This window comes from Callithrix jacchus, chromosome 2 (assembly GCF_049354715.1).
Source record: "Callithrix jacchus isolate 240 chromosome 2, calJac240_pri, whole genome shotgun sequence".
Classification (NCBI taxonomy): Eukaryota; Metazoa; Chordata; class Mammalia; order Primates; family Cebidae; genus Callithrix; species Callithrix jacchus.
In genome coordinates this window covers 172,905,353-172,928,094 of record NC_133503.1, presented here as the reverse complement: position 1 = coordinate 172,928,094, position 22,742 = coordinate 172,905,353, and the positions used below count along the sequence as shown (strand labels likewise).

Genomic DNA, 22,742 nt, shown 5'->3' with positions numbered 1-22,742 from the left:
TTTACAGCCTTGAGCCACTGTGCCAAGCCACCATCCTTCTCTTTGAAGGTAACTGTGAGAAACAAAATTCTAAAGGAGAGTAAAATGAGACCCAGAAAGATTTAAAAAGGGGAAAAAAAAGGCTTGCCCAAGTTAAACAGATAGTACAGGTTGAGTATACCTTAGCTGAAATGCTTGGGACCAGCAACTGTTTTGGATTTCAGAATATTTATATTATACCAGTTGAGCATCCCTAATCTGAAAATCTGAAATGCCCTAACGAGCATTTCCTTGTAGGCCCTCAAAAAGTTTCAGATTTTGACACTTTCAGATTTTTGGATTTGATCCTCCATCTGTATGTGACAAATCTGGGAGAAAAGTCTGAGTGTTCTGTTCTATTTCCCCTGTGGTCTCCTATGATTTCCTGGCCCTCTAAGACTTTGGGGGAAGATTCTTACCCTAGAAAGAAATTAAGCCAATACAGTATTTAATTAGAAAATTTTCTGAAAATTATATGCTTAGTCAACAAAGATTTGTCAGGAAAATAAGATGTAGTACTCAATAAATTTGAATATGATTTTACTGAAGCATACATTATTTCAAAGCAAAAGTAGTTTATGTTGTCAGTTCTAATATATAATACATTTAAGTCATTATATGAATTTAATTTTTTATTTGTGTATTTCACTGTAGTGCTGTGACAACAAAATGACATCTGTGTACCAGAGCATACATACATCAACAGTTAAGATGTAATTTTTTCATTACATCACTGCTAGAATATTTAGCTTTATGTAGGAGACATAAGCATGTAAGATGGCCACACCAAATAATTTTCTGTTTTTTTTCTTAGATAATTTTAGTTTTTTTAATCAGTAATACTTTATCAACCTCACTGTTAACAGAACTGTAAATTATCTGGGTGATGGGGTGTGTGGAGAAGATCAACTGTGTTACACTGTAATAGTTGCTAGAGTAATCTCACACACACCAGTAAGGAACTGTCACCATAATTAAGGGCTAGTTACTGTTGTTAGTTGCACAATGATAAAGTTCTTTTGAAAATATTGGTTAGCCCACTTATATGTGAAAAATGCCCCTTCCATTTATACACAAGAAAAAAATATTCAGAAAGTTATTTTTGGCCTTGCTATGTCAAAAAGTCAACTGTACAAAGACCTACATGTTAAACCTAAAATTATAATTTTAAAAGTCTATTAGAAACAAAAATGTCATGCATTTTTATTATCAATTATGCAGAGGCTTGAAAACTGTTGCAAGACCATATGGTATATATTAGCTTTTATACTGCTAATGCACAACTAACAGCAAACTTGATTAGATTAACAAAAATCTGTCTTAATTACACCTTTATATATCACACTAGAGACGAATGCCACAAGATCTGCAGAAACATTCAGTTCTGAGCACTTGAATGGCAGGATAACTTTTTGTGTTGTAATCCTTCACATATAGAAAAAAAAAATTCTGCAGTCTCACGTTACAAAAAAACGTACTGCTGTAAAATATTAGGAAGGGGTAAAGGATATCATCTATAACACAAAGTAACTTACAACTAGTGTCAAAAAGCAAACAAAACCTCTAAATAAAAATATCAAAATACACAGAGCAACTGAAGCACAAATCCTGCATTAAATACAGTAAAGATTTAATAAGACAATGCACTAGGTTAATAAAAGACACAAAAATGGCGGGGGGGGGGGGGGGGGGGGCGGGCGGAGGGGAGCTAGGGCAACCAGAAAATAAAATCAAAATAATGGGAAAAAATCAGAACCACTGTTTCCCCCTAGTCGGAGCACTTTTTTTTTTGGTGCCTTCCCATTCAAATAACACCTAACACTATACATTTTTTAATGTCATAGAAAAACTTGGTTCTTCCATGAAATCTGTTACATTCTTGATATACTGTTTTATGTAGACATTATTATGAATGAAAAACAGCCAACAAATGGGCACCTGTTGTTTTTTTTTTAACACTGAAGACTCATAGACGCTTTAAAAGTTATCATAATCTTTCTTGTCTTTTTTCCCTTCAGCTTCAAATCCATCAACTCCATCACTATCCCTTCTTCGTTTCCTGTTGTTGTGGATGTTAAAACGTTGGCTCATTTGCGGTAATGGATCCATGCCTAGAACTTTGTGTATCTGGCGGAATGCAAGGAGTCTCAATGCAAACTGCAACAAAGAGTCAGAATTTTGAGTTAACTGAAAAACCCCAAGTAGCAAATACTTATTACATTTACCTCCCTCCAAATGCAACATAAAAAAGCAAGTGTAATGAAAGGAACATTTAAAGGAATTGGTTTCACAAATGAAATAATCTGTAGGTTCTCATATTTTTATTTCCAGGCTTTTCTGTGTGCATGCCATTTTGTTTTCTTAAACATTAAGTTAAAAAAATATTTAAATAAATTCAGTATTATGTTTATTTAAAAAAACAAAAAACACCACCCTGAAACTGCACAAGTGTCTTTGTCTCTGAGCAAGCCCCTCTTTTGTTTATATCCATATATTTTCCCTGTTTTTCATCAAATGCCCATGTTCACAGGGCTGAGGCATGGGCTGAACAAACATACCCCTCCCCAGCTTTATGAGAAGGATCACAATTCATTTTTTTTTTTCATTTAACCATTCACTCATATGCTTGTTCATTTAGCAGATACCTAATTAAGCACTTAGCATATCTGAGTGTTAACAATAAGCAAAATTTCTGCTTTCATGAAGCTTACATTTAGTAGAGCTAGGACACACAAAAATTACAAAAATTATGAGAAGTGTCATCAAAAAAACAAGCAGGGTATTGAAAACAAAGAAAAATGAAAGCTACCACTTTAACAGAATGGTTGTTGATGGCTCCCTAGGCATTTGGTAGACAGCATATAATTTAAGAACTATAATTATACTCATGTGTATGTAGCAAACTTATTTACCTAATTTTCTACTGGTAAATACTAGGCTGGTTCCAGTATTTTTATACTACAATGAATGCCTGTTTTAAGATGTTTGTGTGTATTTAAGTGACAAGTTCTGGAGAAAGAACTTTTAATCAGTGGGACCGCTGAACATGTAAAAGTGAATACTGACAAACAAAGCACCCCCAAAATTTATACTGATTAACGTATGCAAGTCTGCTTCCCCTTCTGGATACTATAAATGGGAAAAAAAATTCTCACAGGTATGTGCCAAACAGTATCTAATTGTTATTTATAATTTTTTTTGAGACAGGGTCTTACTCTGTTGCCCAGGCTGGAGTGCGGTGGTGCCATCACAGCTCACTGCAACCTCAATCTTCCTGGGCTCAAGTGACCTCACTCAGTCTCCCGAGAAGCCAGGACCACACGTGTACCAATATAACTGTCTAATTTTTCTATTTTCCATAGAGATGGGGTTTCTCCATGCTGCCCAGGCTGGTCTTGAACTCTGCCCACCTGCTAGGATTACAGGCATGAGCCATCACGCCCGGCTATAACTTGTATTTTCTTTTTCTTTTTTTTTTTTTTTTTGAGATGGAGTCTCGCTCTGTTGCCCAGGCTAGAGGGCAGGGGTGTGATCTCGGCTCACCGCAACCTCCACCTCTCGAGTGCAAGCAATTTTGCTATCTCAGTCTCCTGAGTGAGTAGCTGGGACTACATGTGCCCACCATCACACCTGGTTAATATTTGCATTTTTAGTAGAGACAGGGTTTCACCATGTTGGCCAGGCTGGTCTTGAACTCCTGACCTTGTGATCTACCTACCTCGGTCTCCCAAAGTGCTGGGATTACAGGCATGAGCCACTGTGCCTGGCCAAACATTTTTTTTTATAGATGAGGTTATGCTATGTTGCCAGGTTGGTCTTAAACTCCTGGGCTCAACAAATCCTCTTGCCTCGGCCTCCCAAAGTGTTGAGATTACAGGCATGAGCCACTGTGCCTGGCTCTAACCTGTTTTTCAAAGTGACTGCTGTTCAGACTATTTTAAATCCCTGCTCTGATTAGGAGATATAGGATAGTTACTGGTTGTAGTCATCCACATGGGAATTTATTGCTCCAAAACTTTTCCCCAAGTTAGATAATTGAGTTCCTAAGAATTTTGCCTCATACACATGCTTTGAAAATCCTGAAAGTCTCAAAGTCATCAGCAGTCAGGACTTGATAGAGCATGCTACTTAGTCTGCAATTATTACAGATTTTTGCCAGTACTGTTTCTCTACCTCACTTAAGTTATAAGGCTGTTAATTTCCCAGGTGAGAACTAGGAATTTTTATCATCATATTACACTAACGCTTTGAGAGAAACTTATAAAAGATCCTTCCTAAAGATAACAGAATAGGGTCTTCTTCTACATTAATAGAAAATATTCAAAGGTATCTCATATACAATAACAAATATTTATACTTTATTTTTTTGAGACAAGAGTTTTGCTCTTGTTGCTCAGGCTAGAGTGCAATGGTCTAATTTTGGCTTACCACAACCTCTGCCTCCCAGGTTCAAGCCATTCTCCTGCCTTAGCCTCCTGAATAGCTGGGATTACAGGCATGCGCCACCACACCCGGTTAATTTTTTTTTTTTTTTTTTTTTTAGTAGGGGTGGGTTTCTCCATGTTGGTTAGGCTGGTGTCAAACTCCTGACCTCAGATGATCCACCTACTTCCGCCTCCCAAACTGCTGGGATTACAGGTGTGAGCCACTGTGCCTGGCCGAATATTTATACATTTTTACGATAGAGATACTGTTACTAAGCATCAGCCTATTCCTTTTTTTGAAACATTGAGTCTCACTCTGTTGCCCAGGCTGGAGTGCAATGGTGTGATTTTGGCTCACTGCAGTGCCTCCTGGGTTCAAGTGATTCTTGTGCTTCAGCCTCTCGAGTAGCTGGTACTACAGGCGCTCATGCCACCACTCCCGGCTACTTTTTTATTTTTAGTAGAGACAGGGTTTTGTCATATTTGTCTCAAACTCCTGACCTCAGGTGGTGGTCTGCCTGCCTCGGCCTCCTTAAGTGCTGGGATTACAGGCTTAAGCCACTTCGCCCTGCCCAGCCTATGCTATTATTATTACTAGTTTCTAAACGAAAGAATACTCCAAGTAAAACCAAGAGAGCATTTGAGGCTTTAGTGAGTACTCTACAATCTCTTGCTCTGCATGTAGTTTGTAGGTATTTCTAAGGTCTGACAAGAAGAGAAAATTCTATCATATTACTGACAATTATTTAGCAGCAAACTAAATTTGAAGATTGATATGAATTATTCCCATACAAAGACATTTTAGAATTTTAATAATCATCAAAGATTAAAAGTTTATTTTACAATCTATTTCCTTCTTGGGAAGGGGTGATTAACCTTATAAATTTTGCCCTTTTAAAGGTACATTAAACTATGTACACCTACCTAGAGGAAGGAATTTTATTAAATGACAAAGGCTGTATCTGGCAGAGGCAACTTGAAAAGGATCACTGGAGAAAAAACATAGTGGCATACAAGAATAAAGGTAGAGGCCGGGCGCGGTGGCTCAAGCCTGTAATCCCAGCACTTTGGGAGGCCGAGGCGGGTGGATCACGAGGTCGGCAGATCGAGACCAACCTGGTCAACATGGTGAAACCCCGTCTCTACTTAAAATTACAAAAAAAAATTAGCTGGGCACAGTGGCGTGTGCCTGTAATCCCAGCTACTCAGGAGGCTGAGGCAGGAGAATTGCCTGAACCCAGGGGGCGGAGGTTGCGGTGAGCCGAGATCGCGCCATTGCACTCCAGCCTGGGTAACAAGAGCGAAACTCCGTCTCAAAAAAAAAAAAAAAAAAAAAAAGAATAAAGGTAGATACTATAGAAGGAAATATGGAATCATTCCAGAGACAGAAGAGCGACATTAACATGGGAGCTACAGGCCACCAAAAAACAAATGAAATTGACACTGGTACTTCATATTTCATCAGTTATATACATTCATTTATATGTGCAAGTGTGTACAGCTCCATGCAATTTCATCACACATGCAGCCTTATGTCATGTAATCACCATCACAATCAAGAAGGTCAACTGTTCCATTGCCACAAGATCCCCTTTGGAGCCACGCCACTCCTTCCTATCCTTAACTTCTACGAAGTACTAATCTCTTTCCTTCTCATGCAACTATTATGTCAAGAGTGCTACCTAAATGCATTATACATTATGTAACTCCTTCACTTTTAGTAAGAACACTTCTAAATATTCTCTTAAAACTGGAACCACTTTAAGGTCTCATTTTTTGAAAAATAAGCATTCTTCTTAATAACAAATTTTGTTAGTATTCAAGTGTTTCCCCCTGAATTTCTTTTCCCTTAAATTTATAACTAATTCCCGTAAGTACCAAAGGGAAAAAGAAGAGACACTCAAGGCAACTATCTTCTACTTTGGGAGGCCGAGGCTGGTGGATCAAGAGGTCAAGAGATCAGGACCATCCTGGTCAACATGGTGAAACCCTGTCTCTACTAAAATACAAAAAATTAGCTGGGCATAGTGGCGCATGCCTGTAATCCCAGGTACTCGGAAGCTGAGGCAGGAGAATTGCCTGAACCCTGGAGGCGGAGGTTGTGGTGAGCGGAGATCGCGCCATTGCACTCCAGCCTGGGTAACAAGAGTGAAACTCCGTCTCAAAAAAAAAAAAAGAAAATTAAATGAAAGAAATAAAAACATCAAATGCATAAGAATTTGGCATGTTCTGGGTCTGTAAGATATCCATAAAGTTCTATTACTACTATCTCTCCCCCAGTACAGCTTCTGGCATAACAATTTACATCTTTCGAATTCCAAATTATTCAAGAAAATAAATCAAGATCTTATATCCAACAACTACCAAGCATCTTAGAGTGGATTACTGTTCATAGCTACTATGCTTTTTTCCCCCTACTTAGCACATTTCTGGAATCAACAATGGAAAGCTATACCAATTTTAGGTTATTTTTTCATTCATTAATTAGGTTAAATGTTTTTTCTTTTTCATAATTATTCTCTCAATAGGGTTAATAAGATGAAGATAATGATAATACCAGCTAACTTTTAAGATCCTTCCATATACCAGGTGCTAGGATGGTTACACATATTAACTCATTTAATCTTCTCAACAATCCTGTTTGAGAAGACATTGCTTTTATATCCATATTATAGAGGAGATGGCAGAACTGGTAGTCAAATCCAGGGATTCTGTCTCCAGAGCCCTCATTTTTATTTACTTTATTTGACAGTGGCAGGAAAGGTCAAATTATAACAATAATGACCATAAACACCACAGCAAATGACTTGTACAACCAGAGGACCTAAGAATTTCCGCTTATCTTGATATATAACCTATTATCCAGATTCAATGAGACACTGGAAATATTGCTCTATTTTTATAATATATTATATGCTTACTTAGAAATGGACATATAATTAAATAATAAAATTTTGAATTCTATTAGTGAAATCTAATAGAATTTTTTGGGCAAGCTATTTTAATATCCTCTCTAAGGATTTGCTTACTACAAAAGCAGAAGAATAAATATTACATAGTGACTTATAATATTTAGGACAATAACAGAAAAATAAAACCTTACTGGAGTAACTCCATAGAGCTCTGGATTTGGGAATACTAGTACCTGTGCACTGGATGTAATGTCTTCACGCTGCTGGTCAGTCATTGTTGCCAAGGTATCAAAGGGATCCTTTTCACAAGGATCCAAAAGTCCAGGACTACCTACAGCAACCACCACAGGAGACAAAAGCATTAGCATTGTCCATTCATAAAAAAAATTATTCAACCAGCAAATGAGTAAATTTCATTTTACTTCATTAAAAACAAAGTAAAAGTTACCTTTAAGAATAATCCCTGAAGAAATGCACTCAAAAACTCTTCTCAGTGCATCCCCAGGGCTCTGAGGGCTAGAAGCACTGCTGATTGCTTTCTCTACTAATAACTCCATAGCCTAAAAATGAAACATAAAAATGTGTTTAACAGCTTACCAATCAAAGGAATTATTCATTTTCAAACATGAGAATGATAAACTGAAATTTTAAAGACTGAAAAACTATATAAAACGAATCACAAAAACAGAAAATAAATATTAAATATTCCATATAAAACATTCAAAATTAAGTAATAAAAGTCAAGCAAAGAAAACTAAATTAAGGCAATACAAAATTAACATTTTGGAAAGATTTTGCAGTTTCTGCTTAATGGAGAAAAATGCAAGAGTAACAGATCTTTTTGTTTTATTTTTAATTACTACTATCCTTTATAATAGCTCTTAAAATTATTCAGATTATGAGGCTTCTCATTTGTAAAAACATTCTTTAGATATCTGGGGTTCATGCACATTTATTTTCTGATACCTGTAAGACTGCTGATGCTAGGGAGTTTGAGTAGACACTATTCTACTAAGCACAAGACTTTTGGTCTTTTCTTTACAAAAAATGGGAATCATTTAAATTTTCATTAGACACGGCCAGACTTCTTTTAACCCTAAGGAAAATACAAATTATGTTTTCACAGTAAATTACAACTGAGAGACTAAAAATCTAAACCAATGAATAAAAGACAAAAATAAAAATATATATAGCCGGGTGTGGTGGCTCACACCTGTAATCCCAGCTCTGTTGGGAGGCCAAAGAAAGCAGATCACTTGAGATTAGGAGTTCTAGACCAGCCTGGCCAATATGGTGAAACCCCATCTCTACTAAAAATACAGTTATTAGCACTTTGGGAGGCCGAGGCGGGTGGATCACGAGGTCAAGAGATTGAGACCATCCTGGTCAACATGGTGAAACCCCGTCTCTACTAAAGATACAAAAAATTAGCTGGGCATGGTGGCGCATGCCTGTAATCCCAGCTACTCAGGAGGCTGAGGCAGGAGAATTGCCTGAACCCAGGAGGCGGAGGTTGCAGTGAGCCATGATTGCGCCATTGCACTCCAGCCTGGGTAACAAGAGCGAAACTCTGTCTCAAAAAAAAAAAAATACAGTAATTAGCTGGCATGGTGGTGCGTGCCTGAAGTCCCAACTACTCAGGAGGCTGAAGCAGAAGAACAAACGGCTTGAACCTGGGAGGTGGAGGTTGCAGTGAGCCAAGGTCGCGCCACTGCACTCCAACGTGGGCGACAGAATGAGATTGTCTCCAAAAAAAAAAAAAAAAAGTATAGATTTAGAAAGTAGCAGCTGGGAGCAGTGGCTCATGCCTATAATCCCAGCACCTTGAAAGGCCGATTGACTGAGCTCAGGAGTTCAAGACCAGCCTGGGCAAAATAGCAAAATCCTGTCTACAAAAAAATCCAAAAAACCCCAAACTTAGCTGGATGTGGTGGCCTGTGCTGGTGGCCCCAACTACGTGGGGGGCTGAGGTGAGAGGATCCCTTGAGCCTGGGAGGTTGAGGCTGCAGTGAGCTGAGATCCCGCACTGCCTTCCAGCAGCCTGAGTGATAGAGTGAGAGATCATGTCTCTTCAAAAAAAGAAAAAAGCCAACCCAGGGAGTGGTGTTTCGAAGGGTCTCATTAGAAAAACTTGTTTGTATTTAGATTAAAAAAAATTGGTATTACATATAAGATTCACCCTCTTAAACAATTCAGTAGTTTATAATATATTTACAGAGTTGTTAAATCATCACCAACACCTAATTCTAGAACATTTTCATGATCTCCAAAAGAAACCACACACCCGTTAGTAGTCATTCTCCATTCTCCCTTTCTTCCAGCCCTTGGCAACCACCAAATCACTTTATTTCTACAGATTTGCCAACTCTGGACATTTTATACATAATACATGGCTTTGTGTCTGACTTCTCTCGCTTAGCATAATATTTAAGGTTTATCCCTGTTGTAGCTTTTACTTTACGTTTAAATAAGACTACTAACAGCAGTTCAAAGAAACTAGTTTGGTACCACTATGAAATCCTTAAGATGATAGTGAAAGCTGAAAAGACATTAGTGAGAATCCACACGTTTGCTTGTATACTAAAAAAGCTTACGGACTTACTTTTTAGAGGTAAAAAACTATGTCAACCTATTCACTCTAAGGCCATTTCTCAGAATCTCTTTACATTTTAAGAAATGAGAATTCAAAGAAATAGTACACATTAATAGCTACGAAAAATTACAGCTTCCAATATGACTGGAAAAAACCTGAAAATAATGGATATTCACAATGATAAATGTAAGTCACAATTTAAAAAGAGAGCTCAATTTGTTCCACTGAAGAATGCAGGAAGATGTTCAATATTCTTTGTTTTTGAGAAAGGGTCTCACTCTGTCACCCAGGCTAGAATGCAGTGGCACGACTACAGCTCACTGCAGCCTCAAGCACTTGGGCTCAAGTGGTCCTCCCATGTCAGCTCAGGATCACTTGAGCCCAAGAGTTTGAGGCTGCAGTGAGCCATGGTCATGCCACTATACGACTGGGGCAATAGGCGCAGTAACTATGCCTGGCTAATTTTTGTAGAGATGGGGTCTCACTATGCTGTCCAGGCCGTTTTCAAACCTGGACTCATGTAAACCAACTGCCTTTGCCTCCCAAAGCCTTGGGATTACAGGCATGCACTAAAGCACCCAGGCCCTTGAGACGTTTTTCTTTAAATTTTAATATTTTAGGGGATAAGCTTCAGTCATCTAGAAAACTCAATGCATGTGTATGGAATATCTCTCATTTCCAGACAAACCGAGTATTATTTTAAGATACGAAAAGACTGAGAGATCCTTGAGGATAAGATTAGTGTTACTCATTTTGAACCCACTTACCTAGCACATGTAGCCAGAATTTTGTAAATACTTAGTAAATAATTATGACATGGAATGATTTTGCAAAGAATGTGAGACTAACCCTGACAACTCAGTGAAAAAATAAATCAAGAGTAACAATTAGCAAAATACTGATGTTGTGATTACACAAAATTGAAGTCATAAAATATGTAACTTTTGATAAATGCCTCAAATTTTTACTGAGTAGTTTTGGCAAATATGAGAAAAGTGAGGATTAAATAATCAGCTGCAGTTTAGGTATGTCAAGACATGAAAAAGTGTTTCAAGTAATTTAAAGCTTTTTCAAAATCTGCTTATTGATTTACTTTAAGAATCAGGCATTTCTGATTTATACCAGTAGGTAAAAGCAGAAATGAATTTCTAAAAAAATCAAGAAAAAAAAATTATCTATGGCACACAAAAAAGTCAATATACTTAAACATACACAATAAAACTAAGTAAACTACCTGCCTCTGACACCATGTGCTGTGAAGTAAGCAATTAAAACATATTACTTTTCAAAAGAATATAGCTGTTCTCCAAGCAGATGCCTACAGTTAAAAGAGCAATGAAAATAGACTATAATTCAAAAGTAAGAATATCAAAAATAAATAAAATCAAATTAAGAAAATGACACTTCAGGTTGTAATGTAAAGGGTCTTGGTAGCTATAAATTTTTTTTTTTTTTTTTTTTTGAGACAAAGTTTTGCTCTTGTTACCCAGGCTGGAGTGCAATGGTGTGATCTCGGCTCACCCCAACCTCCGCCTCCTGGGTTCAGGCAATTCTCCTGCCTCAGCCTCCTGAGTAGCTGGGATTACAGGCATGCGCCACCATGCCCAGCTAATTTTTTGTATTTTTAGTATAGACTGGGTTTCACCATGTTGACCAGGATGGTCTTGATCTCTTGACCTTGTGATCCACCCGCCTCGGGCTCTCAAAGTGCTGGGATTACAGGCATGAGCCACTGTGCCTGGCACGGTAGCTATAATTATATGAGAATAACTTATTAAGAGTTGTTATAATGGGAGATGGAGAAAGCTCCTCATATTAAATGATTAAAAATAACAAGGATTGTAATATTTGCTTTAAAAATTTTTTAATTAAAAAATGTTTTTTTACAGACGGGGTCTTACTATGTTGCCCATGATGGAGTAAAGTAGTTATTTGCAGGCACAATCATAGCACACTGCAGCTGAGCTTGAATGCCTGGGATCAAGTAATCCTATCTCAGCTTCCCTAGTAGCTGAGACTATAGGTGAATGCCACTGCACTCAACTGAATATTTGCTTTTTATTTATTTTCTTAGAGAAAGGGTCTTGCTCTGTTTCCTAGAATGGAATGCAGTGGTGTGATTATAACTCATGGTAGCCTTGACCTCCTGGGCTCAAGTGATCCACCGTAGCCTCCTGTGTAGGTGGTACTACAGGATCCACGACCATGCTCAGCTAATTTTTAAATTTTTAATAGAGATGAGGTCTTCCTATGTTGCCTCAGGTGGTCTTGAACTCCTGGGCTCAAGTGATCTTCCCAACTTGGCCTCCCAAAGTGATGGAATTACAGGCATGAGGCACTGCACTCAACCTTATTTGCTTTTTAAAAACACTCATGAAGTGTGTTTTTTCCCTTCCCATCTCCAGTTATAATAAGAGTAACTCTTAGTAAGTGGCAGGCATCATGCTAAATGATCTCTTACATGTATAATTTAATTCAAGATGAAAAAAAACCCATAAATTTAAGAGGCTAAAAATAGCTTTGTCCAAGGTCATGTAGCTAGGTGATAAAGCTGAGATCTGAACCACTAAAATCTGTATTACTTACAAATGCCTCTGAAAGCCAGTAAAATACGTAGAAAGAAATGTTAACACTTTTAACTGATATTTGGGCAGCAAGAATAATTATAGCAGTTTTATCCACCTTTAATGACTCCTTTACATTTGATATACCATTCTTTTAAAAAAAAAAAAAGGTCAGGCATGGTGGCTGATGCCTATAATCCCAGCACTTCTGGAGGCCAAGATGGGAGGATCCCTTGGGTCCAGGAGTTTGAGACCAGTCTGGGCAACATAGTGAGACCTAACCTCTACAAAAAATTTTTTTAAAAATCTAGCCAGGCATGGTAGCATGCACCTATAGTCCTACGTATTTTGGAGGGTGAGTCAGAAGGATGAATTAAGCCTGGAAAGTAGAGGCTGCAGTGAGTCATGATCATGCCACTGCATTATAGCCCGACTGACAGAGTGAAATCTTATCTCAAAAAACATTAACCATTTTAAAGTGAATAATTCGGCAGCATTATTACACCATGTAACCACCTTTATCTAATTCCAAAACATTTCCATTACCCCAAAGTAAACCCTCTTACCCCTATTTCTATTAAAGACATGCACTGTCTCTATGATTATGTGACCTTTTGTATCTGGCTTCTTGCATTTAGCATACTATTTTCAACGTTCACCAATATTGTGGCAGATTTTTTTTTTTTTTTGAGATAGGGTCTTGCTGTGTGCCCAGGGTAGCCTTAAACTGCTGGGCTCAAGAGATCCTCTTGCCTCAGCCTCTTGAGTACGTGGGACTACAGGCATGGGCCACTGTAACCAGCCCAATAACAGATTTTTTTTTTTTTTGTGAAATACTCCTCATCATAAGATATTGTTTAGAAATAAAATAAACATTGTGTGTGTGTGTGTGTGAGAGAGAGAGAGAGAGAGACAGAGAGAGAGAGAGAGAGAGAAAGAGAGAGGGAGGGAAAGAGGGAGAGAGGAGAGGGAGAGGGAGACATGGTCTTAGCCTGCTGACCAAACTGAAGTGCAGTGGTGAAATCACAGATAACTGCAGCCTCAAACTCCTCAGCTCAAGTGATCCTCTGACCTCAGCCTCCTGAGTAGCTGGGACTACAGGTGCATGCCATCACATCGGCTAATTTTTATGTTTGTCGTTTGTAGACATAGGGTCTCACTTTACAAACAAGGCTGGTTTTGAACTCTGGGCCTCAAGTGAACCCCGCCAACCTCGGTCTCCTAAAGTGCTGGGATTACAGGTATGAGCCACTGTCCTAAGCCTATAATAAACATTAAAAAAAAAAACTAACTTCATGCCTTTTATAAGTTACTGCCGTCATACTATTCTAAATGTTTAGAGAGCACACAGCAGTTCTGATGTCTGACCAACATTACAACAGAACTCTACCTATATTTCATTTCACCACCATGGATTCATGACAAAAGAACAATTTGTCATGAATTTGAAGGCAGAACACCACTTTCAGTCCTCATTGCAGTGGTAAAAGAAAGGCCACAAAAGCAGGCATTGTTACTTAAGGATTTGTTCAAAGTAAGTAATCTGAATGCTAAATAAAATTAAACATAATACAGTTCACAAGAATTTCAAATTTCTTTTATTTGATAAAGTTACGCTTGTTTATGTCAATAGCACAGACCCAAACTCTCTTCCCTTCAAAACATGATTAAGAAATATATTAGGGCCAGGAATGATGGCTCATGCCTATAATCCCAGCACTTTGGAAGACTACGGCCAGAGGATTGCTTGAGCCCAGGAGTTCGGGACCAGCTGAGGCAACATATGAAACCTCATCTTTACTAAAAATAAAGACATTAGTCATGTGTGGTGGCATGTGCCTATAGTCACAGGCACTAGGACGGTTCAGGCAGGAGGACTGCTTGAGCCCAGGAGTTCAAAGCTGCAGTGAGCCAAGGACTGCTCCACCATACTCCAATTTAGGTGACAGAGCAGGATTTCACCTCAAAAACAAAGACAGAATATATACACTACTGCCTTTCAAGCAAAATGTAATAGCTTGACTTAAACAGATAAAAGGCCAGTGACAGAGAACATTCCTAAGCAACTGAGTGTTTACCCTGCTTAGGCAAAACTCAAACTTGGCTCTCCAGAGATGGGGGTGGGGTTGGCAGCTGATTCCACAAATCCCAAAAATTTCACTAATAACCTCCAATTTGGAGAAAGGTAAAATGAATCATGTTAGGAAAAATTTTCCTAAAAGGAAAAACTCCATCTGACCATCTTCTAACTCACCAGAGAAAAGAAAAACACTACAATTTGCTATCCTGAAGACTTTGAAAACCGGGAAACAAAGAGCAGAAGAAATCAGGAAATCAGGAAAGAATAGAAAAATAGTTATTATTCACATCAAATTATTTCCAATAATAAATGCATTTGGCTAAAATGCAGATAAAAGAAGAAAATAAAGGTAAGATCTTCCAAAGGAGTAAGAGGTAGGAAAAAAACTTCAAAGATGGCTGTGGACTCTCAACATAGAGCCCCAAATTAGCTTCACATACCCAAATGCTCTCTTGGTACAGAAGAACGTAAGTTGTAATGAAAGGAAATGGCAAAATAGGTTCAGGAAACATATGGAGCAAATCCTGCAAAGACAAAGGCTCTAGGAGTCCTTCCCTGGATTGAAATCTGAAACTCAAGGGGTGCCAATAAACTCCATCACATATAGAGTGCCACAGCACATCTGGTAAAGACACAGGACAGTAGCCTACAATTGCTAACAAGGCTGCAGACAGCTAAATCCTACTCCTTTTCATAAGTAATCCTCCAATCACAACTCACAGGGGAAGGAAAAGAAGTTATCAATACAGGTGAGAACAGATTTGCATATCTTTGTAGTTGTGTGGAACATAGCATGAAAACTATAGAGATAAATATCCATTCTGTACAGACTCTGGGTGATAGTCACAAATCAATGTGGGTTCATTAATTGTAACAAACATACTACTTTAGCATCGGGGAGGCTGTGTATGTGTGAGTGTGGGGGATACGTGGGAACTCTATGGTTGACCCTTGAAGAACCCGAGTTTGAACTGTGCAGATCCACTTATATGGGAGTTATCTTCCATCTCTGCCAATGGAGACAGCAACATCAACATTTCTTCCTCACCCTCAGCCTATTCAATAAGAGGATGAGGGCACGGAACAGTGGCTCACACCTATAACCTCAGCACTTTGGGAGGCTGAGGGAGGTGCAGATCACTTGAGGCCAAGAGTTCAAGACCAGCCTGGCCAATATGATGAAAATACTAAAAATACAAAAATTATCCAGGCATGGTGATGCATGCTTGTAATCCCAGCTACTTGGGAGGCTGAGGCAGGAATATTGCTTGAACCCAGAAGGTGGAGGTTGCAGGTTGCAGTGAGCCAAGATCGCACCACTGCACTCCAGCCTGGGTGAACACAGAGACTCTGTCTCAAAAAAAAAAAAGGAACAAAATGACTGAAGTACAAAAATTCAGAGGTATGCATTATACCTTGTTGAGAGAGCACATCTTTTTAAAAATAACCATAGTTTATAAAAACTGAACACGTATTAGGCTACAAAAAACCCTTTAAATTCCAAAAATTGCAAATAGACTACATTTCTTGAATCACAATGCCATAAAAACTAGATGTTATTTACAAAAACAAAAGCAACCCCCTTCAATCTTGGACAGGTGTGGTGGCTCAGGCCTGTAATCCAAGCACTTTGGGAGGCCGAGGTGGGTGGATCACAAGGTCAGGAGTTCTAGGCCAGCCTGGCCAACATGGTGAAACCCTGTCTCTACTAAAAATACAAAAATCATCCGGGCATGGTGGCACGCGCCTGTAATCCCAGCTATTCAGGAGGCCGACTCAGGAGAATCACTTGAACCTGGGAGGCGGAGGCTGCAGTGAGCCGAGATCTCAACAGTGCACTCCAGCCTGGGCAACAGAGAGAGACTGTGTCTTGGGGTCAGGGGAAGAATAAAAGTCCCTCAAAACTGTTGGCTTAAAAACAGTATGAAAACAAATCACATGGAAAATAAAGAGAAAGCATTACCTATGCAGCCAAAAATTTGTGTTCATAAACTGCAGCTTTAAAACCTCTATAACTACAGAGTAAATGAATGAATCGAGTATCCAACTCAAGAAGTCTGTAAAATGTAACAGAACACCCCAAGGAAAATAAAGATAAATTCATAAGGTAATAAATTATTAATGAGGAGTAGAGATGATTTTGAGATGAAAAAACAATAAAACAGATAAACCACTGCCTAAAGAATACAATACTAGGAGCAAATTTTAAATGTCAAAATACTGACATTTTGTTTTTTTAAAGTACTGAAATATTAATTTATTTGTTGTTATATGTAAATGATTTCAAAGATGAGCCAGCAGCTTTTTTCACTTTTGACTTTCTTCACAATCATTTCCCCTGCCATGGCCAATGCACCCTCAATTCCTTTGACCTGTGCATTCTCTTTTGTTCTCAGTTCTTATGGCTCTCCACCCCCCCTCAGAAGAGGAAGCACCCTGTGAAGTAGATGGGTGACTCTTTCAAAGAAAGCCTGGGTAGGGCCAATCTGCAGTGCTGAAAGCCTGGATTGCCAAGTGTGGCTCAGACACCATGGTCTTGAGAATCTTTCACCCAGGTATCAAAATGTAGAGTTAGTACAACAAAGACAGCTTCAAGGACACCTGGGTGGGTAGTGGGGACCAAAGTTTAAGAAAGCAGGAAGCAGTATGATGATGTACAATGCCTGTATTTCCATACATTTAAAAAATTTGGGACATGTGCAGTGGCTCACACCTGTAATCCCAGTACCTTGGGAGGCTGAGGTGGGTGGATCACTTGAGGTCAGGAGTTCTAGACCACCCTGGTTAACATGATGAAACCCTGTCTCTACTAAAAATACAATTAGCTGGGTGTGGTGGTGCAAGCAAGTAATCCCAGCTACTCGGGAGGCTGAGGCAGGAGAATTGCTTGAACCTGGGAGGTGGAGGTTGCAGTGAGCCAAGAAAGCACCGCTGTACTCCAGTCTGGGCTACAGAGCTAGACTCCATTTCAAAAATAAATAAATAAATAAAATCTGAAGCTATACAATACCTACAAATTATTGCATTTAAAATCTATTAAGAATCTAATGAATTCTGAACACCTAAATAAATACTGAAACACTCATATTGTAATTTTGCTCCCATCTGGCAAATGCTTTACTGGCTAGTCAATGACACAAAGAAGAATTAAAAGCACATGTGCACGCGTGTGCGCATGCACATACACACACACACACACACACACACACACACACACACAGAGGAGGGAGAGAATAAAGTCACAAAAACATTAATAAATCCTAAAATAGAATAATTCTATTGAATGGGTTATTATTTTTTGAGAGGGAGTTTTGTTCGTTACCCAGGTTGGAGTGCAATGGCGTGATCTCGGCTCACCGCAACCTCTGCCTCCTGGGTTCAGGCAATTTGCCTGCCTCAGCCACCTGAGTAGCTGGGATTACAGGCACGTGCCGCCATGCCCAGCTAATTTTTTGTATTTTTAGTAGAGACAGAGTTTCACCATGTTGACCAGGATGGTCTCGATCTCTTGACCTCGTAATCCACCCACCTTAGCCTCCCCAAGTGCTGGGATTACAGGCGTGAGCCACGGCGCCTGGGGTGAATGGGTTATTTTTTAAGGGAAATATAAATTGCCAAAATTAACCACAAGAGAGACTAACCATAATAGAAGAAATAAGAGAAAATGCTATTCCCTTAAAAGGAATTGGGAAGTGATGATGTCACATGAATTTTTATAAACTATCAAGAAACAAAGTTTTGATGCTACTAAAACTGCTTCAGAGTTTAAAGAAAGAAGTTTCCAAATTATTTTTAGAGAGTTAGTGATTACTGCTTCTAAATATGACAAAGAGCACAAAAACAAAACTTAAAAAAATTATTTCACACCACTGAGAAATTCCTCAACAAGCTATCGGTAAACAGAACTTAAGAATTCATTAAAACACTTTTCTTCTATGTATGAAGAATCACTCCCAGAATGCAAAGGTAGTTCAATATGAAGAAATCTATTTAATAGGTTGAAGGAGTAAAACTATATATTCATGTTAACAAGACTTAAAAATTGTCTGATAAAAGTTCAACTTCCATTACCGATTCAAAATTTGCTTAGTAAACTGGGAAAAGATTGATAATTCAACATGACAAGTAAATATCTCATATAAAAGGCTATACTACCATGCTTAATATACTTTATAGACCAGAAACATTTTCAGTACAATCAGGAATATAACATACATACCAAGCAGTATTTCTTTTATTCCATATTGATTACTCTAGAATTATCTTTTAATCAAAACAGAAAATAAAAAGTATTGGGAGGCAAAATATCATTTGTAGATATACCTCAAAGAAAACAAAAGAGAGATAAGGTCTCATTCTGTCACCGAGGCTGAACTGCTGTGGCACAATCATGGCTCACTGCAGACTGGACCTAGGCTCAATCGATCTTCCTACCTTAGTCTCTCCAGTAGTTGGAACTACAGGCACATGCCATCACGCCTAGCTAATTTTTGAATCTTTTGAGAAAGGATTTCGCCATGTTGCCCAGGCTGGTCTCCAACTCCAGGGCTCAAGCGATCCTCCTGCCTTGCCTTGGGCCTCTCAAATAATGGGATTACAGAGACGAGCCACCAAAACATGACTGACTGATCTTTGATCAATAGTTTTTTTTTTTTTTTTTGAGACAGAGTCTTGTAGCGTTGCCCAGGCTGGAGTGCAGTGGTGTGATCTTGGCTCTCTGCAACCTCCACCTCCCAGGTTTAAGCAATTCTCTTTGCCTTGGCCTCCCAAGTAGCTGGGATTACAGGCACCCACCATCATGCCTGGCTAATTTTTTTTTTTTTTTTGTATTTTTAGTAGATATAAGGTTTCACTATGTTGGTCAGGCTGGACTTGAACTTCTGACCTCATGATCTGCCCGCCCTGGCCTTCCAAAGTGCTGGGATTAGAGCTGCGAGCCACCCGGCCTAAATTAAGTAATGCACATGTGTAATTTATCCTGGTAAAAATTAAACATTACAGATCTCTACAGTAGTCATCCTTTCCTCCCACTCCTCACTAATACTAACTAGTGTAAACTAGAATATATCCTACCCAAAATTTTGGTATATATTTAAATTCACACACACACACACACACACACACACACACACACACACACACATATATATATATATATATATATAGAGAGAGAGAGAGAGAGAGAGAGAAAATATAATTTGATGGAAAAAAAGCTCTAAAAGCAGGTGTGAACTAATCTGTCAGAATACAAAATCCAGAAATGATGAACAATTAATGAATAAAAATTTATATTTTGCCGGGCGCAGTGGCTAAGGCCTATAAATCAACAGTGGTTTGAGAGGCCAAGGTGGGGGGATCATCTGAGGTTAGCAGTTTGAGACCAGCCTGGCCAACATGATGAAACCCCATCTCTACTAAAAATTCAAATATTAGCAGGGTGTGGTGGCCCATGCCTGTAATCCTAGCTACTTGGGAAGCTGAGGAAGGAAAACTTCTTGAACCCAGGAGGCAAAGGTTGCAGTAAGCTGAGGTCACGCCACTACATTTCAGTCTGGCTGACAAGCGGGACTCTGTCTTTAAAAAAAAAAAAAAAAAAGAAATCTGTAAAAATGTGTAAACTTTCATATAGCAAAAATCATCACAAAGTTGAAAAGCAGATGAAAAAACCAAAAAACACAATTTTCTTTTTTGAGACAAAGGTCTCACTCTGTTCACCAGGCTGGACTGCGATGGCGCATTCTCAGCTCACTGCAACTGCTCTGCCACTCGGGTTTCAAGCAATTTTCCTGCCTCAGCTTCCCGAGTAGCTGGGATTACAGGCGCATGCCACCACGCCTGGCTAATTTTTTGTATTTTAAGTAGGGACGGGGTTTCACCATGTTGGCCAGGCTGGTCTCGAACTCCTAACCTCAAGTGATCTGCCTGCCTCAGCCTCCCAAAAGTGCTGGGATTACAGGTATGAGCCACTGTGCTCAGCAAAAAACACAATTTTCAAAATGGAAAAGGGCTAATTATTATAAAAAGAGTTAATATGATAAAACGATGAATAAGAAACTGGAAGTTAAGAAAAAAATAATTACAAATGCCAACCATTATTCAATTAAATAAATACAAAAAATTAGATACTATATATATATATGTATGTGTGTGTGTGTGTGTGTGTGTGTGTATATATATATATGCTTTCTTTTTTTTTTTTTTTGAGACAGAGTCTTACTCTGTCACCCAGACTACAGTGTAGTGGTGCAATCTTGGCTCACTGCAACCTCTGCTTCCCGGGTTCAAACGATTTTCCTGCCTCAGCCTCCTGAGTAGCTGGATTATAGGCGCCTGCCACCATGCCCGGCTAATTGCTGTATTTTTAGTAGAGACGGGATTTCACTATGTTGGCCAGGCTGGTCTCGAGCTCCTGACTTCAAGTGATCCACCCACCTTGTCCTCCCCAAGTGCTGGGATTACAGGTGTGAGCCACTGTACCCCACCATATTTTGCCTGTCATATTGTTAACCATTAAGAAGTATGATAATATCCCAGAACTAATGAGTGCAAAGAATATAATAGGTCTAACAGTTTTTTTGAAATTTTCAATGATCCAACCTTCTGGTGAACATGTTCTTTGACCTTGACATTTCACCCCTAGCAATTTATTCCATCCTCAAGAGCTTGACAACAATATATACAATGAGGTATAATGAGAATTTAATAGCAAAAGACTGTAAACCCAAATGTCTATCAAATGAATATAAGTTAAACAAAATATGGCACGTCCACAGAAAGAATGCAGTAGATGTGACTGCCTTTTCAAATAATTCTAAGATGCACTTTGTTAAGAAAGTTTTAAAACTGTACAGTTTTAAACTGTGATAGCAAGGTCACACTTGTGTTTAAAAAAGAGAAAAAAATAAAAAGAAATAAGGTAAACTTGGCTATTCACTCTCATTAATTCACCTCTAGAGTCAATAGGGGTGGATAGGTTGTTATATTTTTTAATGAATCTTTGTTTATCTGAATTCTTGCTCTTTAGGGATCAAAGTTTCAAACAATAATATATATAAAGACAGAAACATACCCATATGCATACTTTTTTTTTCTCCTAGGAGAAATCAAAGCAGATTGTTAAGATAATCTGCCTTTAAATAAGAAGGCTTTTGGTTATTTTGTACCTTTTTGCATTACTGAATTTCTTATTTTTAAAATTATTTTTGAATAATACATATTTCTGAATTTTTACAGTTCCCAACCACATACATTATTTTTTTTAAATGTCCCTGCATAAAGAGATTAACAGTTCTTGCTGACTGTGGTGGCTCAGGCCTGTAATCCCAGCACTTTGGGAGGCCAAGGTAGGTGGATCACCTGAGGTCAGGAGTTTGAAACCACCTTGGCCAACATGGTGAAATCTTATCTCTACTAAAAATATAAAAAATTACCCAGGCATAGTGATGGAAGCCTGTAATCCCAGCTACTCGGGAGGCTGAGTCAAGAGAATCACTTGAACCCAGGAAATGGAGGATGCAGTGAGCCAAGGTCGTGCCATTGCACTTCAGCCTGAGCAAAAAGAGTAAAACTCTATCTCAAACAAACAAACAAAATCCCAAAAAAACAAAAACCCAAAACATTCTTCAGTCTTTATAATTTGAATATGTAAAAGCCAACTAATAAATACTGTGATATTTAAAAGAGAACACTGTGAAAACAGCAAAAAAAGAAAGAAAAATACAAAGAGAAACATCAATTAGAGTTCTTTAATAAGTCAATTCTGAGAAAATTAAATATTCTAAAACTCCCCCAGGATTTCTCATTGGAAGAGAAAAACTGTATTTAGTAAATGCAAATAAGGCTGATAATTACATGTAAAAGGAGAGGATAAAAGCTGCAGAAATATTTCCTACATGTTTTTACACCATACAGTTACATACTACTTACCCAGCTTGGAAAATCAGACCAAGTTGGAACTCGCTGACAGAGGTCTCGAAGAATGCGTATGATAATCACACAGGACTGCAGACCATTAGCTCTAGCCTTGAGAGCAACATAAAAATCAATTGAATTAATCTTAGAAATACTGAATATATCCCTTGATGAAAAAAAGTTAAAATACCACTGTTCAATGGAAGCTCAGATTAAAAACAAAAACAATCACATTAAAAT

General features: G+C 38.4%; 1 protein-coding gene across 4 annotated transcripts in view; it reads right to left on the bottom strand.

The window, feature by feature from the left end:
* Positions 1-541: 541 nt before the first annotated feature.
* ZFR (zinc finger RNA binding protein) overlaps positions 542-22,742 on the bottom strand; it is an 88,242-nt gene continuing 66,041 nt past the window's right edge. For all 4 annotated transcript variants that reach the window (XR_013532346.1, XR_013532347.1, XM_035291718.3 and 1 more), the window contains 4 exons: positions 22,518-22,613; positions 7,803-7,914; positions 7,588-7,685; positions 542-2,175 (listed from right to left, as the gene is read on the bottom strand). Coding sequence is in view for 2 of the 4 variants with exons in the window: in XM_035291718.3 (XP_035147609.2) it covers positions 1,996-2,175; positions 7,588-7,685; positions 7,803-7,914; positions 22,518-22,613 (486 nt within the window). In the remaining 2 variants the exon portion in view is untranslated. The remainder of the gene's footprint in view (positions 2,176-7,587; positions 7,686-7,802; positions 7,915-22,517; positions 22,614-22,742) is intronic.